The sequence below is a fragment of the Hippocampus bargibanti genome, linkage group LG22, assembly GCF_051943395.1.
Source record: "Hippocampus bargibanti isolate YZ-2025 linkage group LG22, ASM5194339v1, whole genome shotgun sequence".
Classification (NCBI taxonomy): Eukaryota; Metazoa; Chordata; class Actinopteri; order Syngnathiformes; family Syngnathidae; genus Hippocampus; species Hippocampus bargibanti.
The window spans coordinates 5,222,521-5,238,420 of record NC_142755.1 but is presented as its reverse complement, the minus strand read 5'-3'; the positions used below and the strand labels follow the sequence as shown (position 1 = coordinate 5,238,420).

General features: G+C 40.8%; 2 protein-coding genes across 3 annotated transcripts; both read right to left on the bottom strand.

The window, feature by feature from the left end:
• Nucleotides 1-36: 36 nt before the first annotated feature.
• On the bottom strand, nucleotides 37-6,869 carry ikbip (IKBKB interacting protein). Of its 2 annotated transcripts, XM_088988695.1 has the most exons (4): nucleotides 6,312-6,869; nucleotides 6,126-6,243; nucleotides 2,208-2,429; nucleotides 37-2,147 (listed from the first exon to the last, which is right to left on the bottom strand). In XM_088988695.1, exons 1-4 carry the CDS (start codon nucleotides 6,485-6,487, stop codon nucleotides 1,599-1,601), a joined length of 1,065 nt encoding a protein of 354 aa, XP_088844821.1. In that variant the 5' UTR covers nucleotides 6,488-6,869; the 3' UTR covers nucleotides 37-1,598. The 2 variants fall into 2 exon arrangements, with proteins under 2 accessions (XP_088844821.1, XP_088844820.1); XM_088988694.1 differs by lacking the exons at nucleotides 37-2,147; nucleotides 2,208-2,429 and adding an exon at nucleotides 2,469-4,877.
• Nucleotides 6,870-7,002: 133 nt separating this feature from the next.
• Nucleotides 7,003-15,484, bottom strand: arfgap3 (ARF GTPase activating protein 3). The gene is made up of 16 exons (XM_088988691.1): nucleotides 15,301-15,484; nucleotides 14,754-14,872; nucleotides 14,484-14,556; nucleotides 14,285-14,416; nucleotides 14,134-14,214; nucleotides 13,271-13,343; nucleotides 13,120-13,179; nucleotides 11,403-11,449; nucleotides 11,165-11,319; nucleotides 10,960-11,091; nucleotides 10,598-10,723; nucleotides 9,535-9,651; nucleotides 9,348-9,474; nucleotides 9,160-9,247; nucleotides 8,042-8,166; nucleotides 7,003-7,958 (listed from the first exon to the last, which is right to left on the bottom strand). Exons 1-16 carry the CDS (start codon nucleotides 15,367-15,369, stop codon nucleotides 7,941-7,943), a joined length of 1,542 nt encoding a protein of 513 aa, XP_088844817.1. The 5' UTR covers nucleotides 15,370-15,484; the 3' UTR covers nucleotides 7,003-7,940.
• Between the last annotated feature and the right edge of the window lie 416 nt (nucleotides 15,485-15,900).

Genomic DNA, 15,900 nt, shown 5'->3' with positions numbered 1-15,900 from the left:
GTTATTCTATATACAGTGAGACCTCAATTTACGAACTTAATTGGTTCCCAGACAGAGTGTGTAAGGCAAAAAGTGTGTATCTAAAAAAAAAAATCCCATAGGAAACCATTAAAATGGGAATAATCCGTTCCCGGGTTTCCATAAAATATACTTTTCAACTAAATAAGCCTTAAAACTACACACAACATACCTTATTCTATGTATAATAAATGTGCTAGGTCCTCTGGTGCTGTTCGGTCGTGTGCTTCCGCCGAAGATCACTCCGCCAGCCGTGGTGGGTGTGTATTATGAAAATAGTGCTTATTATAAGGTTTAATTTTCATAAATTTGACGTTTGTAAGACGAAAAGTTTGTAAGATAAGGTGTTTGTAAGTTGAGGTCGCACTGTATTTTTAATGGTTGCTCAAATTTCTTGTTTTGAAAGCACATGGCTATTCAGTATGTCATAGTCATTTAATTTATTAATATAAAAAAAGAAAAACAGAACTCTAAAATAATTGGCCTCAAAAACACTAATGGCATGAATAAAATGGAACTTTTTGGCCACATATTGTGGTTCAATTCTACAGGCATTTTGTTGCTCTCCCTTGCTTGGCCACTTGAGGGCAGTACAGGATAAGACTTGTACATGGAGGATGAATCGGTATGCAGAATAAGTGTGATGCCTTGAAATTTACTCTGTCATTTAATTTTCAATTAATCATTAAAAAAAAAGACAAATACTCTAAAATAATGTACCCCAAAAACAGTAATGGCATGAATAAAAATGGAACCACATATTGTGGTTCATTCAATTCTACGGGCATTTTGTTGCTCTCCCTTGCTTGGCCACTTGAGGGCAGTATAGGATAAGACTTGTACATGACGGAGGGGTTGTGGGGGGGGGTCACAATTGCACTGGCGAGGATAAAAATATATATTTCCGCGAGCATTTTAGCTTGTTTAAGCCGTTAGGTTTTGTTAGCATTCAGCTAAGTACTTCAACTCATTCACTGCCAGGGTTTTTGTCATTGTCACTCAAATTGGAGAAACCACAGAATATATTGAGTTTTAGGACTACATAAACATTCAATGCAGCGTAAGAAAGTCTTCTTCGATCAGAAAAAAAAGTTAATTCCTAAATTGTATGGGTCTGGAGTTATCTGAACTTGAAATGGGGGCAGATGTACAAAATGCAATGCAATCCATACATATTGCTACTGAATGTTAGCGCTTGTCATGTTAGCTAAAGTTGTGACATAGCGCTAACATGGAAAAAAAGGGAAATGATGCATGCCCCCTTGTGGAAAAGAAAAAAAACATTGCCAGAGGCCATGGTCAGCGCTTTATCGGCAACCAAGCATGAAAAAACAAAAGCCGAAAAAATTCAGGAATGGCGTCTACGTCATATTTTCAATTCCCGAATAAATTCGTGAATGGCAGTGAATGAGTTAAGGAAAAAAAATGCTATTCTCTGTGTTCTGCGTCAATGGGAAATAAACCAAAAAGATGTTTGAATGGCAGAACGTATTTGAAAAATCTCACCGCCATTGAATGCATCGTAAATAGGCAATATAAAACAACGGAAAAGATGGAGTCATTTACTGTATGTTCTCAAATTAAGTCGCGTTCATGTGCGATGTGAAATTTTGGTGTTCAGTCGTGACACTTACGTCCCGCTGTTCGGCCGACGTGAGCTCATCCAAAGCACTTCTGAGCTCGCCGATTTCTTCCTCCCTCTTACCGAGCTCCTCGGCCAAACTCCCCACGCGGAAGGTGAGGTCAGCCAACCGAGGCTCCAACGCCCCGAAATCTCTTTTAATGGCGCCCACTTTGGGTTTGAGGTCCGCCGCGAAGCTCACCGTACGGATGAGGCGAGCCCGGCCCCCCTCCAGCTCCTGCAGCCTCTCCGAAATACTACGATCGGCGGCGTCCAACTCGGGGAGGCGTCGGCGTAGCTGCTCCAGTGCTTGTGTGTTGCGTTCGGATGCAGCGCGGAGGTTGGAGACTCGCTCGATGCTTCCGGCCAGGACGTCGCCGATGCGGCCCACCGTGGAGCGCTCGGCCCGCGACGCCTGGACCTCCAGATCCGATACCTGCGTTAGGAGGGAGTCCAGCTCCGAGCGCAGGCCGTCCATGCGCCGGATGTCCGTCCTCACCGACGCCACCTATTGGCGGGGGTGTTACTGCACTGTAAAATGACACAAGAAGTGGTAAATCAAGCGCACCTTGTTAGCAAAATCCACCGTGACGGCGGAGGTGCGCGCTTCAATTTGGTCCACGGCGCCGCTCAGCGCAGCCGCGTTGGACCGCAGTTCCGCACGCTCGTTGCTCAGCCGGGATGTCCCGTCCTTCAATTGGCCCACTTCTCCCTCCAGGCTCTCCAGCTGAGCCCGCGTAGACTGCTGACGAGCTGCCATGTCATCCAGCGTCAGGTGCACGCTAGCACACTGCAATACAGAACAAGATTACGTTAAGCAATTTTATTTGTCTGTATTTCAATATTTTGTGAGAATTGGACAAAGTATACATTCCTGGAGTGGTTTTAAAAATACAAAGAAACATGAACACATTTTCATTTATTATTTTTAATTTATTGGGGAATTGACAAGCATGACTGGAGCGCCAATCCCGAATTTGTTCGGGTTTTGTTTTTTTCTTGCAGAGGGTGCCGATAAAGCGCTAGTCAGACCTCTGGCAATGTTTTTCTCTTCCGCGAGGGTGCAGTATTTGTTAGCGCTTTGTTATAGCTTCAGCTGTTGTTAAAGCGCTATAGAAATCAATGTATTGTATTGTATTTTGTACAGCCGCCCCCATTTCAAACTCAGATAACTCCAGACCCATATAACTTAGGAATTAACTTTTTTTTCTGATGGGAAAAAAAAGACAGTCTAAAGTTTCTTATGCTGCATTGAATGTTTATGTAGTCCCAAAACTTAAAATTCTGTGGATCATGCAATTTGAGTGAAAATGACAAAAACCCTGGCACTGGAGTGAACATATTTGCACATTGTCTGGCAGTGATATTTCAGTAAGTATTTCAGTTTGTAAGTTATATTTTTTGTTTTAGTTACCAAAAGTACTGCACACCTGTGACCATAATTACACATTTCCATTACGTTCAAGCATACATAAAAATAACAAATCGCTCCCCAACTTACAAACGAGATACGTTCCGAACGGTCGTTCGTAAGGTGAATTTGTTCGTAAGTTGCTTCAGTGCTATATCTTGTATGGGATGTATGTTTAAGGCTTATATAAGTGATGCCAAATATCAAACATCTAGAAATATAATCAAGTGCAAATACAGACACTCCCCAACTTACATACAAGTTACATTCCGAACGTTCGTTCGTAAGGTGAATTTGTTTGTAAGTTGATTCAGTGCTATATTTTGTATGGGATGTATGTTGAAGGCTTATAAAAGTATGTTTGATGCTTGTATAAGTAACCTGTATTGGTTCGTACTGAAAATAAACATTGAATAAAATATATGCTGTATAAAGATATGTACATGTACAACTGGAGAGAATACTACAGTAAAGTATCGTTATATTGATATTCTTGGGAGTCGGAAAAAATAGTGATATAGAAATAGTATCGTAATAAGCAGTACTATCCATATAACCAATATCGACATAACGAGACTTTACTGTATTCTACTCCAAAAATGTTTGTATGTACCGTTGTTCGTAACTTGAATGTTCATAAGTAGGGGAGCGTCTGTATTTTGTATGGAATGTATGTTAAAGGCTTATATAAGTAACTTGTATTGGTTTGCACTGAAAAATAAACATTGAATATAATATATGCTCATGTACAACTGGAGAGAATATGACATATGTTGCTACAAAAATGTTCGTATGTACCGCTGTTTGTAACTTGAATGTTTGTAAGTAGGGGAGCGTCTGTACCAGTAAGCTTATTTTCAGATGTATTGTAAAAACGTTCACGGTGTGTCACGCCTGAAAACATCCCGTCCAGCTGCACAACTTGGAATAAATGGTTTTTTTAAAGAATACATTCAAATATGTGAAACCAGGTATTGGCCATCATTGTGTGACATCATCCGAAGAAATTTCAACTGGCTCCTCCCACTCTTCATCAGGCTCTTCCTCCTGCTCCCCCCTGAGCACCATGGTAAGCTCGTGGACGGCTTCGCGCACCACCGCCAGCTCGCTCTTCATTTTGAGGATGGTGCCTCGCGCCTGCAGCGCATCCATTTCCTTGCGCATGGCGACGATCCGGTTGAGCGATTTCAGCATGTTGTCCTCGGCCGAAAACACCTGCAGCGTCACTTCTTCCATGCGCCTTTCCGCGCCGCTGAGGTCCGCGGCGAGCTTCACGATGGAGCGTAGCGCTTCCTCCACGTAAGGGAGTTGCTCCTCGCACTCTTTGGCTCGGGGTAGGTGTTCTTGTAGCTGGGTGCTAAGCTCCGCCTCCTGGCGCGTCAGTCTGTTGATGTTCTGGTCCATTTTATGGATCTGCTGCGTGTTCCAGTCCAGCTGCGCCTGAGCCCGCTTGGCGTCATCCTCCTCGGCGCGTTCCATAGCCCGGGCGTTCCTCCTGGTACTGTCCTGGAGCTCCTCCAATTTGTCCGCCAATGCTTTAGCACGCCGCTCGGCTTCGTTCACCCGCTCCGTGGCGCCGGCGTGGGCTTCCCGGGATTCGGCTTTGAGGGCGGCCACCTCGGAGGAGGCGGCGGCGAGGCGCTCCTGCCACATCTCCGTCACGTTGAGGAAACGGGTAGTGACCGCCTGTAGGTCGCCGGACGCCGAACTGTCCTCTGATTGCAGCGTGGCCACGGTGATGTGTAGCGCTGAGACATCCCGCCGGAGCTCGCTCTCCGAAGAGACGGCGGAGAGCACCGCCTGGAGGTCGTCCTCGGAGGCGGCGAGCTGCAGCCGCAACACAAAGCAGGAGGGCTGTTTCGACATTCATCAAGGAGGAGACGGTGCTGAGCGCTTGCGCCTTTTCGGCAGCACGAAAATGCCAGCACAGTTTTTGATTTGGAAGTCTGCACCATTAGACTGTCATCGCTTGACGGCTCTGGGGTATATTGTGCTTTTTTTGCGCCTGTGTTGGGCAGCATTTTCACAGCCCCGTTTTGTTCAGCGGAAGTCGGTGCTGTTGGACAGTCTGCGACTGGATGGATGCATGGCTTGATGCATATGTGGAACTGTCACAGCTTGGAATTGAAGCGGATTAATGAGATGTGACAATCCCTTTTTGTCAATGGATGCTACAGCTTTGTGTTTGCTTTCAACATTTAGCCTGTAGGAGACGTGCACATTCCACCATGACATCCCTGAGGCTCTGGTGAAAAGGACGCTTTGATCCTCTCCTCTTTCATCTAGAACTGCTTCATGCAAGAAAGAGGCTGTGCCTTTTGTGTTGTGTCACATAATTTGTTATTTACTTTGTATGTTGTTGTTGTTGTTTTGATTTCAAAATGGCGCTTTTGTGTTGTCATATTTTTTTTGTTTTTGTTCTTTTGACTTCAAGATTGCGCCTCGAGACTGGCTGCCTTTACCTGTATTTTGTTTGTTCTACTTCTTTCTTTCATTTCCCATTCCTTTCATAATATTGCTGCTGTGAAATGTAAATGTATCCACTGTGAGACTAATAAAGGCTAGTCCAATCCAATCCAAACTAGGAATCCATCGAATTGTTCGTCTGGAGGGTACCAAAATTGTAATTGGCTCTGAGGTAGGGTACCTGGAGGGTGGAGCTAGACACACCGACATCTGTTGATTGGTGGATGGAGACCGTATACTTTCAAGGAAATGCAATGGCACAAATGGGAACATTGTTTATTTTGTAAAAGTACCCGTCTTTTAGCTGCTGTATGTTCACATCCCAACGGCACATACCAGTTTGGTCCAGGATGCTTTACTGAGAAGGATACCCAAGTTCCAAATGAGCAAATCTGACCAATCATGTGAATACATTGTGTCTAACACCCTACTGTGAGCTTGCATCGTCACATCCCAACGTAAAGGCAACAAAATCTCCATCCAAATAACCCCTTGAGTTAGCAGCACAAAATCGTTCCTATCTCTGATTACTTCAGAGCTCTTGGGTTTGCATTATTTGATACCATGTTACACATTTCAGTACTTTTTGAACAAAAAAAACAAACTTACTTTTTGGGTAACCCTATCAACTTGCTCCTCGATCAGGGACAAACTTGAGGTTTTTCTGTACAACAGTGCGAATTTTTCCTCCATATTGGAGAACCTCGTATTTTGCTGCAGAACCACCCTAAAACAAAAATGTGGAAATTACAATTGAAGGGAACAAAATATAGTACGTTTATAGTTTAAACTTACCAGGTGAGTGCAGCACAGACAGCAAGCGAAAATAGGCAGATGAAGAATTTAATATCCAAAGTCGAAGTTTTGGGAGGTATGCCGACATGTTCACGATTTACTTTTGTATCGTTTTTGTTTGGAAGATCGACGTTATCACTTTGTTTTTTCTTTCTTTGCTTCACCTCGCTAGACATTTCTACACACACTAACAGCAGTTAAGACGAAAATTCGAAAAAATATATTAAGTTAAAACAGCAGTGTTGTCAAAACTTTAATATAAAGTTAAAAGTGGAATTTAAAATCGATGCTGCTTCCCAGTCGATTCCTCCATTTTCTTTCCCCAGTGGAAAGCTGCATTCACGTACCTCGCGTAAATTCTAAAATTTAAAAGCGGCCACTCGGGAAATGCAAAACTTTTAAGATTGTTGCCAATACATACACATAAATTACTTTCTAAAATCCATCCAGTCGACAGCAATGAGCGATGGAGCAGATTCTGAAGGGGGGAAAAAACAGTTTAGTACACGAATGTATCGTAATTGTCCATTATCCCACTTTATCGAAATACATTTGAACACATCACTCAGCCACGTAAGCGGTTGCCAGATTCGCTCACTTGTAGACACAAGAACGAAAAGAATCAATGGCCTCTTTATCCAAAATTATTGGCAACTCATTCATGAATCTAAATAAATAAACAACAATAATATTTTGAGAATAAACGTGTTTTTTTATTTTAAATGTTGCAAAAAAAAGCATTAGTCAACAATGTGATTGCCAGTGTTGTATATATAAATATATACACACATTTTTTACCTAGTAAACAGCAGTTCATGTATCAGCTACAATATGATAATCTGATACACTTCAATTATCAAATTTTAAAGTACATTCAAGCAAACACTGCGAATTTTGCTCAAAGGCAAAAACATAATGTAATGTAACCACATTTCTCCACTGTAAAGCATTCCAATCAGTTATATCTAACGTTGGACAATGGCATTTTGGAATGACGCAAACAAATATTTTGTAGATAAAAAACACTTTGACAGTACATTAAGGTGTCAAGAAAAAAAAAAGATCCCCAGCTCGAATACTTAAACTAAACGCCCGAATTAAAAATATGCAATTCCTTCAAGTGACAAAAACGGGCTTGAAAAGCAAACACAAAAATTAATGACAAATCTTGAACAACTACATTTAAATTGTCTAATTAATATAATAAAAAAATACATCCCAATTTATAGTGCAAAAGAGTCAAGCAAAAAAAGCACACTTTGAAGCTTTTAAATCTTTTTTGAGGGGGATTTTGGCTCGAAAAAAAATACTCATTTTGCATTCCTTTTATATTTTATGGATTTTCAGCCCCATATTTCAATAACGGATGTGTTGATAATTAATTCGCTTTTGAGATGAACTGACAAGGCCACACAATATGCTTCAGGCATAAACCCAAGAGGAATTTATACACAAAATTCTGTCGTTACAAAGCTAAAAATAATAATAATCATAATAATAATACGCTACCGTCTTTGGAGAGCATCATTTGTGTCCAACTGTATATACAAAAGCAAAAAAAAAACTTCACCTTGGACGTTTTGTGTCTACTTCCTGTCATGTGACAAGTCGATCGCAGTGATTCATCCGTCAGTTGTTGTAGTGGTCCTAAAAACATAAAATAAATTTAAAAAACGTGAATGTTACATTTGAAGAAGGGAAATATGCATTTGACCATGACGAGTGAGCACCTGGATGGTATTGACGACACCGCTGGCCATGACTGAAAGCTTTCCGGCGACGCTGCGCACCCCCATTTTCAGCTGAGACATGTCGGGAGCGCTTGGGAGCACGTTGGTCAGGCGGTACGTGCTGGCTGCAATGAAAAAAAAAAGACAAAATACATAATTCTCATGATTACGGCGGACATTTTATGACAAATGAGCATAAGATATGTATTGTGTTTAGTTTTAAAGGACAACCTACAACATTTTTTGTTTCCTAACTGACATTAGAAAAACGTTTTATAGCATCTAAAATACCCAAAACACGCAGGCTGATATTTTTAGTCAAATGCAAAACACCAATAAAAATGACTTGAAGTGTCCCAAAACAACTTCAAAATGACCCCGGAGATGCTAAGTTTCAGAAGGTCCCGCCCCCTTGTTCGTGACGTCACGCCAGTTATGAATATGATTCAAATAGTTCTGAAGAGGAAAGCATAAATGTTTGCCATCGATTAAAGAAGTCCTCCCGTATCAATTCGAGCCTCAGGACTCCAATGTAGTGTCCCAGAAAATGCACAAAATGGCGTCCAAGCTCTGTTAGAAATGGGCTGATTTGTCTGCTGGGAATTTGTGTCAACTAGTATAAAATCTTGGTGCAACACACAACGATTCACCATTGCGTTATTTATGTGTTTTCCTTCTAATTTCGGCATCAACGCGAAGTTTTCAGACCTAACAAAAGTACCCAAAATGCATTGTGTGTCGCTTTCTCGGTCAGGGGCGTTCCAGATGTGACGTCACGTCAGGCATCATCATCAACTCGAAAACAAGACTTCCTGAATATTCAGCACGAGTCTTAAAAGGTAAAATATAGCTATCTGCCGTGGAATATTTGTAAAATACGCTCAGTAGAAGTCATTTGAAGTGATTTTACAAATTATAGACACAACTTGTCCGGGGCGTCGGTTGTCCTTTAAGGCTTATTTAGTTGAAAATTATGTTTTATGGGGACATGGGAACGGATTATTCTCATTTTAATGGTTTCTTATGGGAAATTCATGTTTGGAATACACATTTTTTTGCCTTACACACACTTTTTGGGAACCAATTAAGTTCGTAAGCCAAGGTATCACTTTACTTACCAGTTTGCTTCTTGTGATCGTCAAATAAGTCGGCTGAACTGATGGCGGAACTGCCAGTAAGTCTTTCCAGTCGTGATCTGGCTTCGTACTGTCAATAAAAACCTTGATTTTTAAATTGACAGATGGCGCTTTTCCCCCATTTTTTAGCCAATCAGAAGCCGGATATGAATCATTAAAAAAAAGTGTACCTCTGTATTGTCTTGCTTTCCAAAGTACATATCCGAAGAAATGGATTTGACGTCCTGGCCGAATTTTTTGCGAGCTTCTCCCGTTTCGACGACGGGCGCCATGTCCGATTTCCTACGTGGGGTGGGCCTAAAAGGAGAATTTGTCTTCATGCTTACGGAATTAAAACGGTGTCTTGAATGTCCTCACCTGTCATCTAGCGAGGTGATGGCAGACGTCAAAAAGAAATCCGGTTCGGCTTTCTTGCTCCATCGGGAGGAGAAAAGGTCTGAAGAAGAGTTGTTTTGGTCGTAACGGGACAAGATCCTGAAACAGATTTGTAAAAAAAAGTTCCTGCGTAAAATATGAAACGCAAACTCTTTTTGTTGACATTAACTCATTTAACTGCCATTCCCGAATTTATTTAAAATATGACAGAGCGCCATTTCCGAATTTAGTTTTTTTTTTTTTCTTGTTTGGGTGCCGATAAAGCACTGGCCGTGGCCATCTATCGCGGGTGGTCCCGGTCCACATTAACCTCGATAAACGAGGGATTACTGTATATTAGCTAGCTGTCTATCTATTTGAGTTACTTCCGGGTTGAGTGAACGCCAGTGCGTGTGACTGCCGCTGCTCCCCCACAGAAAAAAACTTATACTGTCATTGCAAAGTGACCTTGAGAGTTTTGAAAGGCCACTACTACTACTATTATTACTATAACGACTACTAGCTAGTTAGCTGTCTATCTTTTAGCTATCTATTAGCAATCTGGCTAGCGAGCTGGCTATCTATTAGCTATCTATCCAGCTGGCTGGCTAGCTAGCTATCTGGCTGGCTATCAATCCAGCTAGCTAGTTATCTATTGGCTATCTATTAGCTAGCTATCTATCAGCTATCTAGCTATCTATTAGCTAGCTAGCTTTCTATCCATTTAAATCACTTCCGGGTTAAGTCAACCCTGGCACTATTATTATTTATGCAAATTTCCCCATTGTGGGACGAATAAAGGTTTTCTGATTCTTATTACTACTACTTCTATTACTATTACTTCTATTACTACTACTACTACTATTTCTATCTGAAATGTATTATGATTATTCTTACTATTATTAGTACTATTTCTGCTACTATTGCTACTATTCCTACTAGTACTATTATTATTACAGTAAAGTCTCGTTATATCGATATCGGATATATCGATAGTCCCGGATATATCGATATTTTTCGGACTCCCTTGAATATCGATATAACGAGACTTTACTGTATATCCTACCCGGGGCTGAAGCTTCCCTCGTCGTCATCGTCTTCGTCGAAACGAGTCGATTTACCAGTCTCGGCCGCCAGAGGTCGCTCCTGCTGGATGATGTGCATGTCGGACATCACCGAGTGAGACACTCCACTAGAGGGAGACAGAAACAAGTCGAATTGAGCTATTATTTATCGAGAACCTGGAAAAAACGGATGGTGCTGCATTTCAAGCGATAAACGTCGAGTCAAAAATATAAATAAATAAATTATTTAATAAATTAATAAATAAATAAATAGACATCGGAAAAACACAAAAAAAAAGTGATAATGTCCACTCAAAACTGAAAATCTGGTTGTGTTTTCACAGACAGCACCGCTTTAGCGCACCTCCTGACATTGAGCCCCATTCCCAATCTCTCCGCTTGCTCCCGCTTCTTCCCGTCCAGATTTTTTAGCTTCTGCTCGTCCTTTTTCCTCTGCTGCTCCAGGTCTTGGTAAGCCAACCGCATAGACGGAGCACTGCCGGCGTATCATTGGATACATTATAAACACCGACCCGATATCGAGACATGTCATCCGAGAATATCCTCACATGGAATCCACAGTTTTGGCGTTGTTTTTCTTGCCGGCGGATATGTCCTCTGTTTTCTCCCGGAGCTTGTCAGCAGCTTGCGCTTTCTTCTCTAACTCGTTGAAGCTCTGACTGCTTACCTTCTGAGCGCCCAGGCCGCCTTTCTTGGTGGCCATCTTCCAAAAATAATTAAATACGAAATATGTAAACATGCTTTATCAAAGTAAATAAAAGGCATGCTAGCCGTTTGCGGATTTACCGATTTTTTGGTGGCGCCAGGCTTCTTCTTGAGAAGGGATGAAGGTTCTGGAATAAAAGGATAATGGATTGGATTGGATGTATCATTATTCGTCTCGCAGTGGAGAGATTTATACTTCACAGCAGTAAAGTTATGAAAGGAAAGAAAGAAGTAGAAAAACAAAATACAGGAGCTGCTGGAAAGGCAGCCACTCTCGCGGCGCCATCTTGAAGTCGAAAATAAACAACTAAATAACAAATACAAAGAGAGTAATTCATTCTTCAATACTTACTGTGCTTGAGGATCAAAGCATCCTTTTCAGCAGTGTATCAGGGACGTCATGGTGGAATGTGCACGTCTACTACAAGCTAAATGTTGAAAATGTTGTATCATGCAGTGACGTACTGTTAACCTGCCGTATTTTTGTACGATTTTTGCACATTTTTAGATGTGTACGGCATACAAGAAAGTTTGTACGGGGAAAAAAAATGTTCAATATAATTTAGAGATATTTTCTATTCCGTTTTTTGTTATTAAATACTAGCAGTAATGTTAATTATAACAAATATCGCTACTTGTAAAAAGCAAAGTCGACCACCGAGGAAAAACAAATCAGTGCGAAAAGTATTGAGAAGAAACAAAAGTCGAGCTAGCTGGCTACCTCGCTAGGCTATCTATTAGCTAGCTAGCTTTAGCTAGCTCTAGTGACTGTGGGCACTAGAGTTCTACAACATTAGTAGCCTGTTCTAAAAAAAGTGATTGGACACCATCAATGTCAACAATCTTAGCCATCTATTAGCTAGCTAGCTATTGGCTATCTATTAGCTAGCTAGCTTTCTATCTCTGAGTTATTTCCGGTGAACGCTGGCGCGTGTGGCTACCTCCCACAGAAAAACTTATGCCGTAACTGTAAAGTGACCTTAAGAGTTTTGAAATGAAATGTATCATTATTATTATGATGATGATTATTATTATTATTACTACTACTATTATTACTACCACTACTACTACTACTACTACTATTATTATTACTACTACTACTATTATTATTATTATTAGTACTACTACTATTATTATTACTACTACTACTACTACTATATATTACTACTACAATGATTACTACCACTACTACTATTGTTATTATTATTACTACTACTATTGTTATTATTATTACTACTACTATTATTATTATTACTACTACTATTATTATTATTACTACTACTAGTATTATTATTACTACTACTACTACTATTATTATTACTACTATTATTATTATTACTAGTATTATTATTATTATTACTACTACTACTACTACTACTACATTACTACTACCATTATTACCATGACTACCATTATTACCACGACTACCATGACTACCACTATTACCACTATCACTATCACTATAAAAGTTCCGGTCAAGTGGAATTTTATTTTGAAATTAGTTAAATTAAACCTTTTAACATGTTTTTTTTGTTGCCGTAATATCATTTTTTTAATTAACATTCTACATTTTTTATAAACATTATCCACAGTAAGGCGCAAGTAAGGTCACAGTGTCTCGCAGGTTGACAGGTATGAGCTACAGTACACCGAATAATTTTCTAGTCAGTTCTGCAATAAATCAAGAAAAAAAAATGCCTTTGCTATTTGTAAACAACAAAACATGCATGTGAGTGACAACCCGGTGAGTGACGTGGGAGCCAATGACGTAGAGTACATAGTTAACGGTCACACAAACCCAGATTAGCCTTCGGGGAAGCACTCAGCATGTCAACGCTAGGGCCAATCTCCGTGTTGCCTGAAAGTAAACGTAAAAAAAATAATTTAAAAATCACAAGACGCATGTACATTATCATATTCATAACCGTCATGAGGCAAAGTTGCCGTACCGTCGTCTTCTTTACTTTGCGTCTCCGGTGTCACACAGCTGAGGCTCATTTTAGCCATATTTTCCGGAACTTCCTGCTCAATGAGCACAAAAACACTTAGATTAGATTAGCTATAAATATATTAGCTAGCTAACTATTAAATAATAATAATAATAATAATAATAATAATAATAAATTTCATTGATAAGTGCCTTTCAAAACTCTCATGGTCACTTTACAGTTACAGGATAAGTTTTTCTGTGGGTGAGCAGCGGTAGCCACATGCGCAAGCGTTCACTCAACCCGGAAGTAACTCTAATAGATAGAAAGCTAGCCAGCCAGCAAGCTTGATAGCCAGATGCGCCATATAATAATAATAATAATAATAATAATAATAATAATAATAATAATAATAATAATACATTTCATTTCAAAGCTCCTTTCAAAAGTCTCAAGGTCACTTTATTGTCACAGGGTAAGTTTTCCTGTGGGTGAGCAGCGGCAGCCATAGACGACAGCGTTCACTCAACCCGGAAGTAACTCAAATAGATTGAAAGCCAGCTAGCTAGCTAGCTAATAGGTACCTAGCTAGATAGCTAGCTAGTCATCTAGACCGCTAATAAATAGCTAATAGACAGCTAATAGATAGCAAACAGACAGACACAATTTTCTGTGGGTGAGCAGCGGCAGCCACACGCGCTGGCGTTCACTCAACCCGGAATAACTGAAATACATAGAAAGCTAGCCAGCTAGCTAATACCTAGCTAGATACCTCGCTAGCTAGATACCTCGCTAGCTAGATACCTCGCTAGCTAGATAGCTAATAGCTAGTGAGCGTGATGATTTAATTCTAAACATAGCGACAATGCTTCAGGTTGTGCTACCTGCGAATGTAAACTGAAAAAGTCGACGTGCTTCTCCTCCGGTGACGCGCACGACGCGGAACCTTGACTGTCCAACCAAAGCTGTGAAGACATCATCAAAAAAAATAATAATAACATGAAAATATGAACTGACAGGGTATATTATTGTTACCTCGGTGCCATGGGCCTTAGTGGCGTGCGTGGCTTGCGTCTTAATCTTCTCTCTGTACAGCTGAGCGGCCCGGCTGTTGTATTTCACGTTGGCGGCGTTGGCCGTGCCGCCATGCTGGTTGAAGAAGGACACCTAGAAGGGAAGTGATGTCATTATAACGCCGTTTTTAGTCGCGCGTCGTTGGGCAGCCTCCGCTCACCGCGCTGGCGTTGCCTCCCACTTGCATGCATCTCAGCTGGTACCAGGACCAGTTAAAATCCAGCTCTGTGGACCTTTGAGCACAAAATAAGAGAAAACGGGTGACGGACAGGAAGATCAGAAATGGTCACCTTGCCTAGAATTTTTGGGGTGGACATTACGAGAGACTGAAACTACTAGAATTGAATTCAAACCAAAACAAATGACATCAAAAGAACACAGCCATTGGGAATCACAAAGCTATTTGTGCAGTACACTGACTCGTTCTTACCGAATGAAGGACAAATGAACTCCAAGAGACCTGTGTGTTCCTGAACAGTCTATACAAAGGAACACACCGTAGGTGATACTGGCCCAACTGGGATTTTTAGCTGAGCAGTCAAAACATGCCTAGAAATTAAAACACAAAAGTATTGAATGCATGGAATTCAATTGGAAGACGTAACAGCTGTTGCTCACATTTGATTATACGCAAGCTTAACAACTGAAGCGACCATTAAGCACACGTTGAACGACATTTTTGTTTGTTTTGGGAACCTTGAGAACGACACAAGAACAAAATAATCAGTTGTCAACACATAATAAGCTAACGCAAGTTCGACTATCGAGCGCATAGCATAGCTGGCAACTAGCGACTCCGTACAAAGTTCGTTTGAAGTCCAAATTCGTCGAAAATGTATCAAAGAAACCCAAAAACAATCACAGGCTTGTTATTTACTCTCCTCTTGTTAACTTTTAATATTAGCTGCGGCGGTTCTGCAACTGCGACGTGTCAAACGTGGATTTACTTCCTTGTTACGGGAGAGGAAAAGTCTTACCTTATTCGTGGGAATGGAGCGAAGTCGCTTGAAAATAGTACAAATGTCTTGTTTGTTAGGTTCCGCCATTATTCTTCACACGCGTGTGAGGTCACAGGACGGCGAAAAATTAATTGGAAACGTGATTAGGTTGAATTCTATCCAAAGTGACACGTACATTTTAGGAGGGTGGAAAACAATCTAGGTCGACTGTGATTGGCTGAAAATGACACGTGGTTGCGTTGTTTCGCGATGCTTTTTGGGTAATTGTGTTTTGACGGGCTAAATTGCGATTCGAAGGTTAAGCTTCATTAATACAGTCAGACATCGATTTTCAACCAGAATCCGTCGAAGAGACCAGTTAGAAACCCGATTTAGTTGAAAATATAAACATTTCCAATTATAATCAATGTCTTTTAATCGTGAAAGAACAATAAACACGTATGCTTGCAAAGGACCTCAAATGATAATGCACCGGACACAATGAGGCGCGACACAAGGAAGTGACGTAAAAAGAAGCAAGGTCGAGAGGTGCATTCAGGTGCGCTCACGTAGGCCGAAAAACGATTTTCGATGGCAAAACGAGGCATAAAAATCCGAAAATTTTAGTGTAAAAAAGAA

Bases quoted from the DNA above. Each gene is read 5' to 3' on its own strand.
- ikbip (XM_088988694.1), bottom strand. From the start codon at position 6,487: ATGTCTAGCGAGGTGAAGCAAAGAAAGAAAAAACAAAGTGATAACGTC. The intron at 6,244-6,311 runs GTAAGTTTAAAC...TTTTTGTTTTAG, and splicing joins GTCTGTGCTGCACTCACCTG to GGTGGTTCTGCAGCAAAATA. The intron at 4,878-6,125 runs GTAAGTTTGTTT...TTGCGGCTGCAG, and splicing joins TTGATAGGGTTACCCAAAAA to CTCGCCGCCTCCGAGGACGA.
- arfgap3 (XM_088988691.1), bottom strand. From the start codon at position 15,369: ATGGCGGAACCTAACAAACAAGACATTTGTACTATTTTCAAGCGACTT. The intron at 13,344-14,133 runs GTAGCACAACCT...CTCATTGAGCAG, and splicing joins TTTTCAGTTTACATTCGCAG to GAAGTTCCGGAAAATATGGC. The intron at 9,248-9,347 runs GTACACTTTTTT...TTTTATTGACAG, and splicing joins GAAAGCAAGACAATACAGAG to TACGAAGCCAGATCACGACT.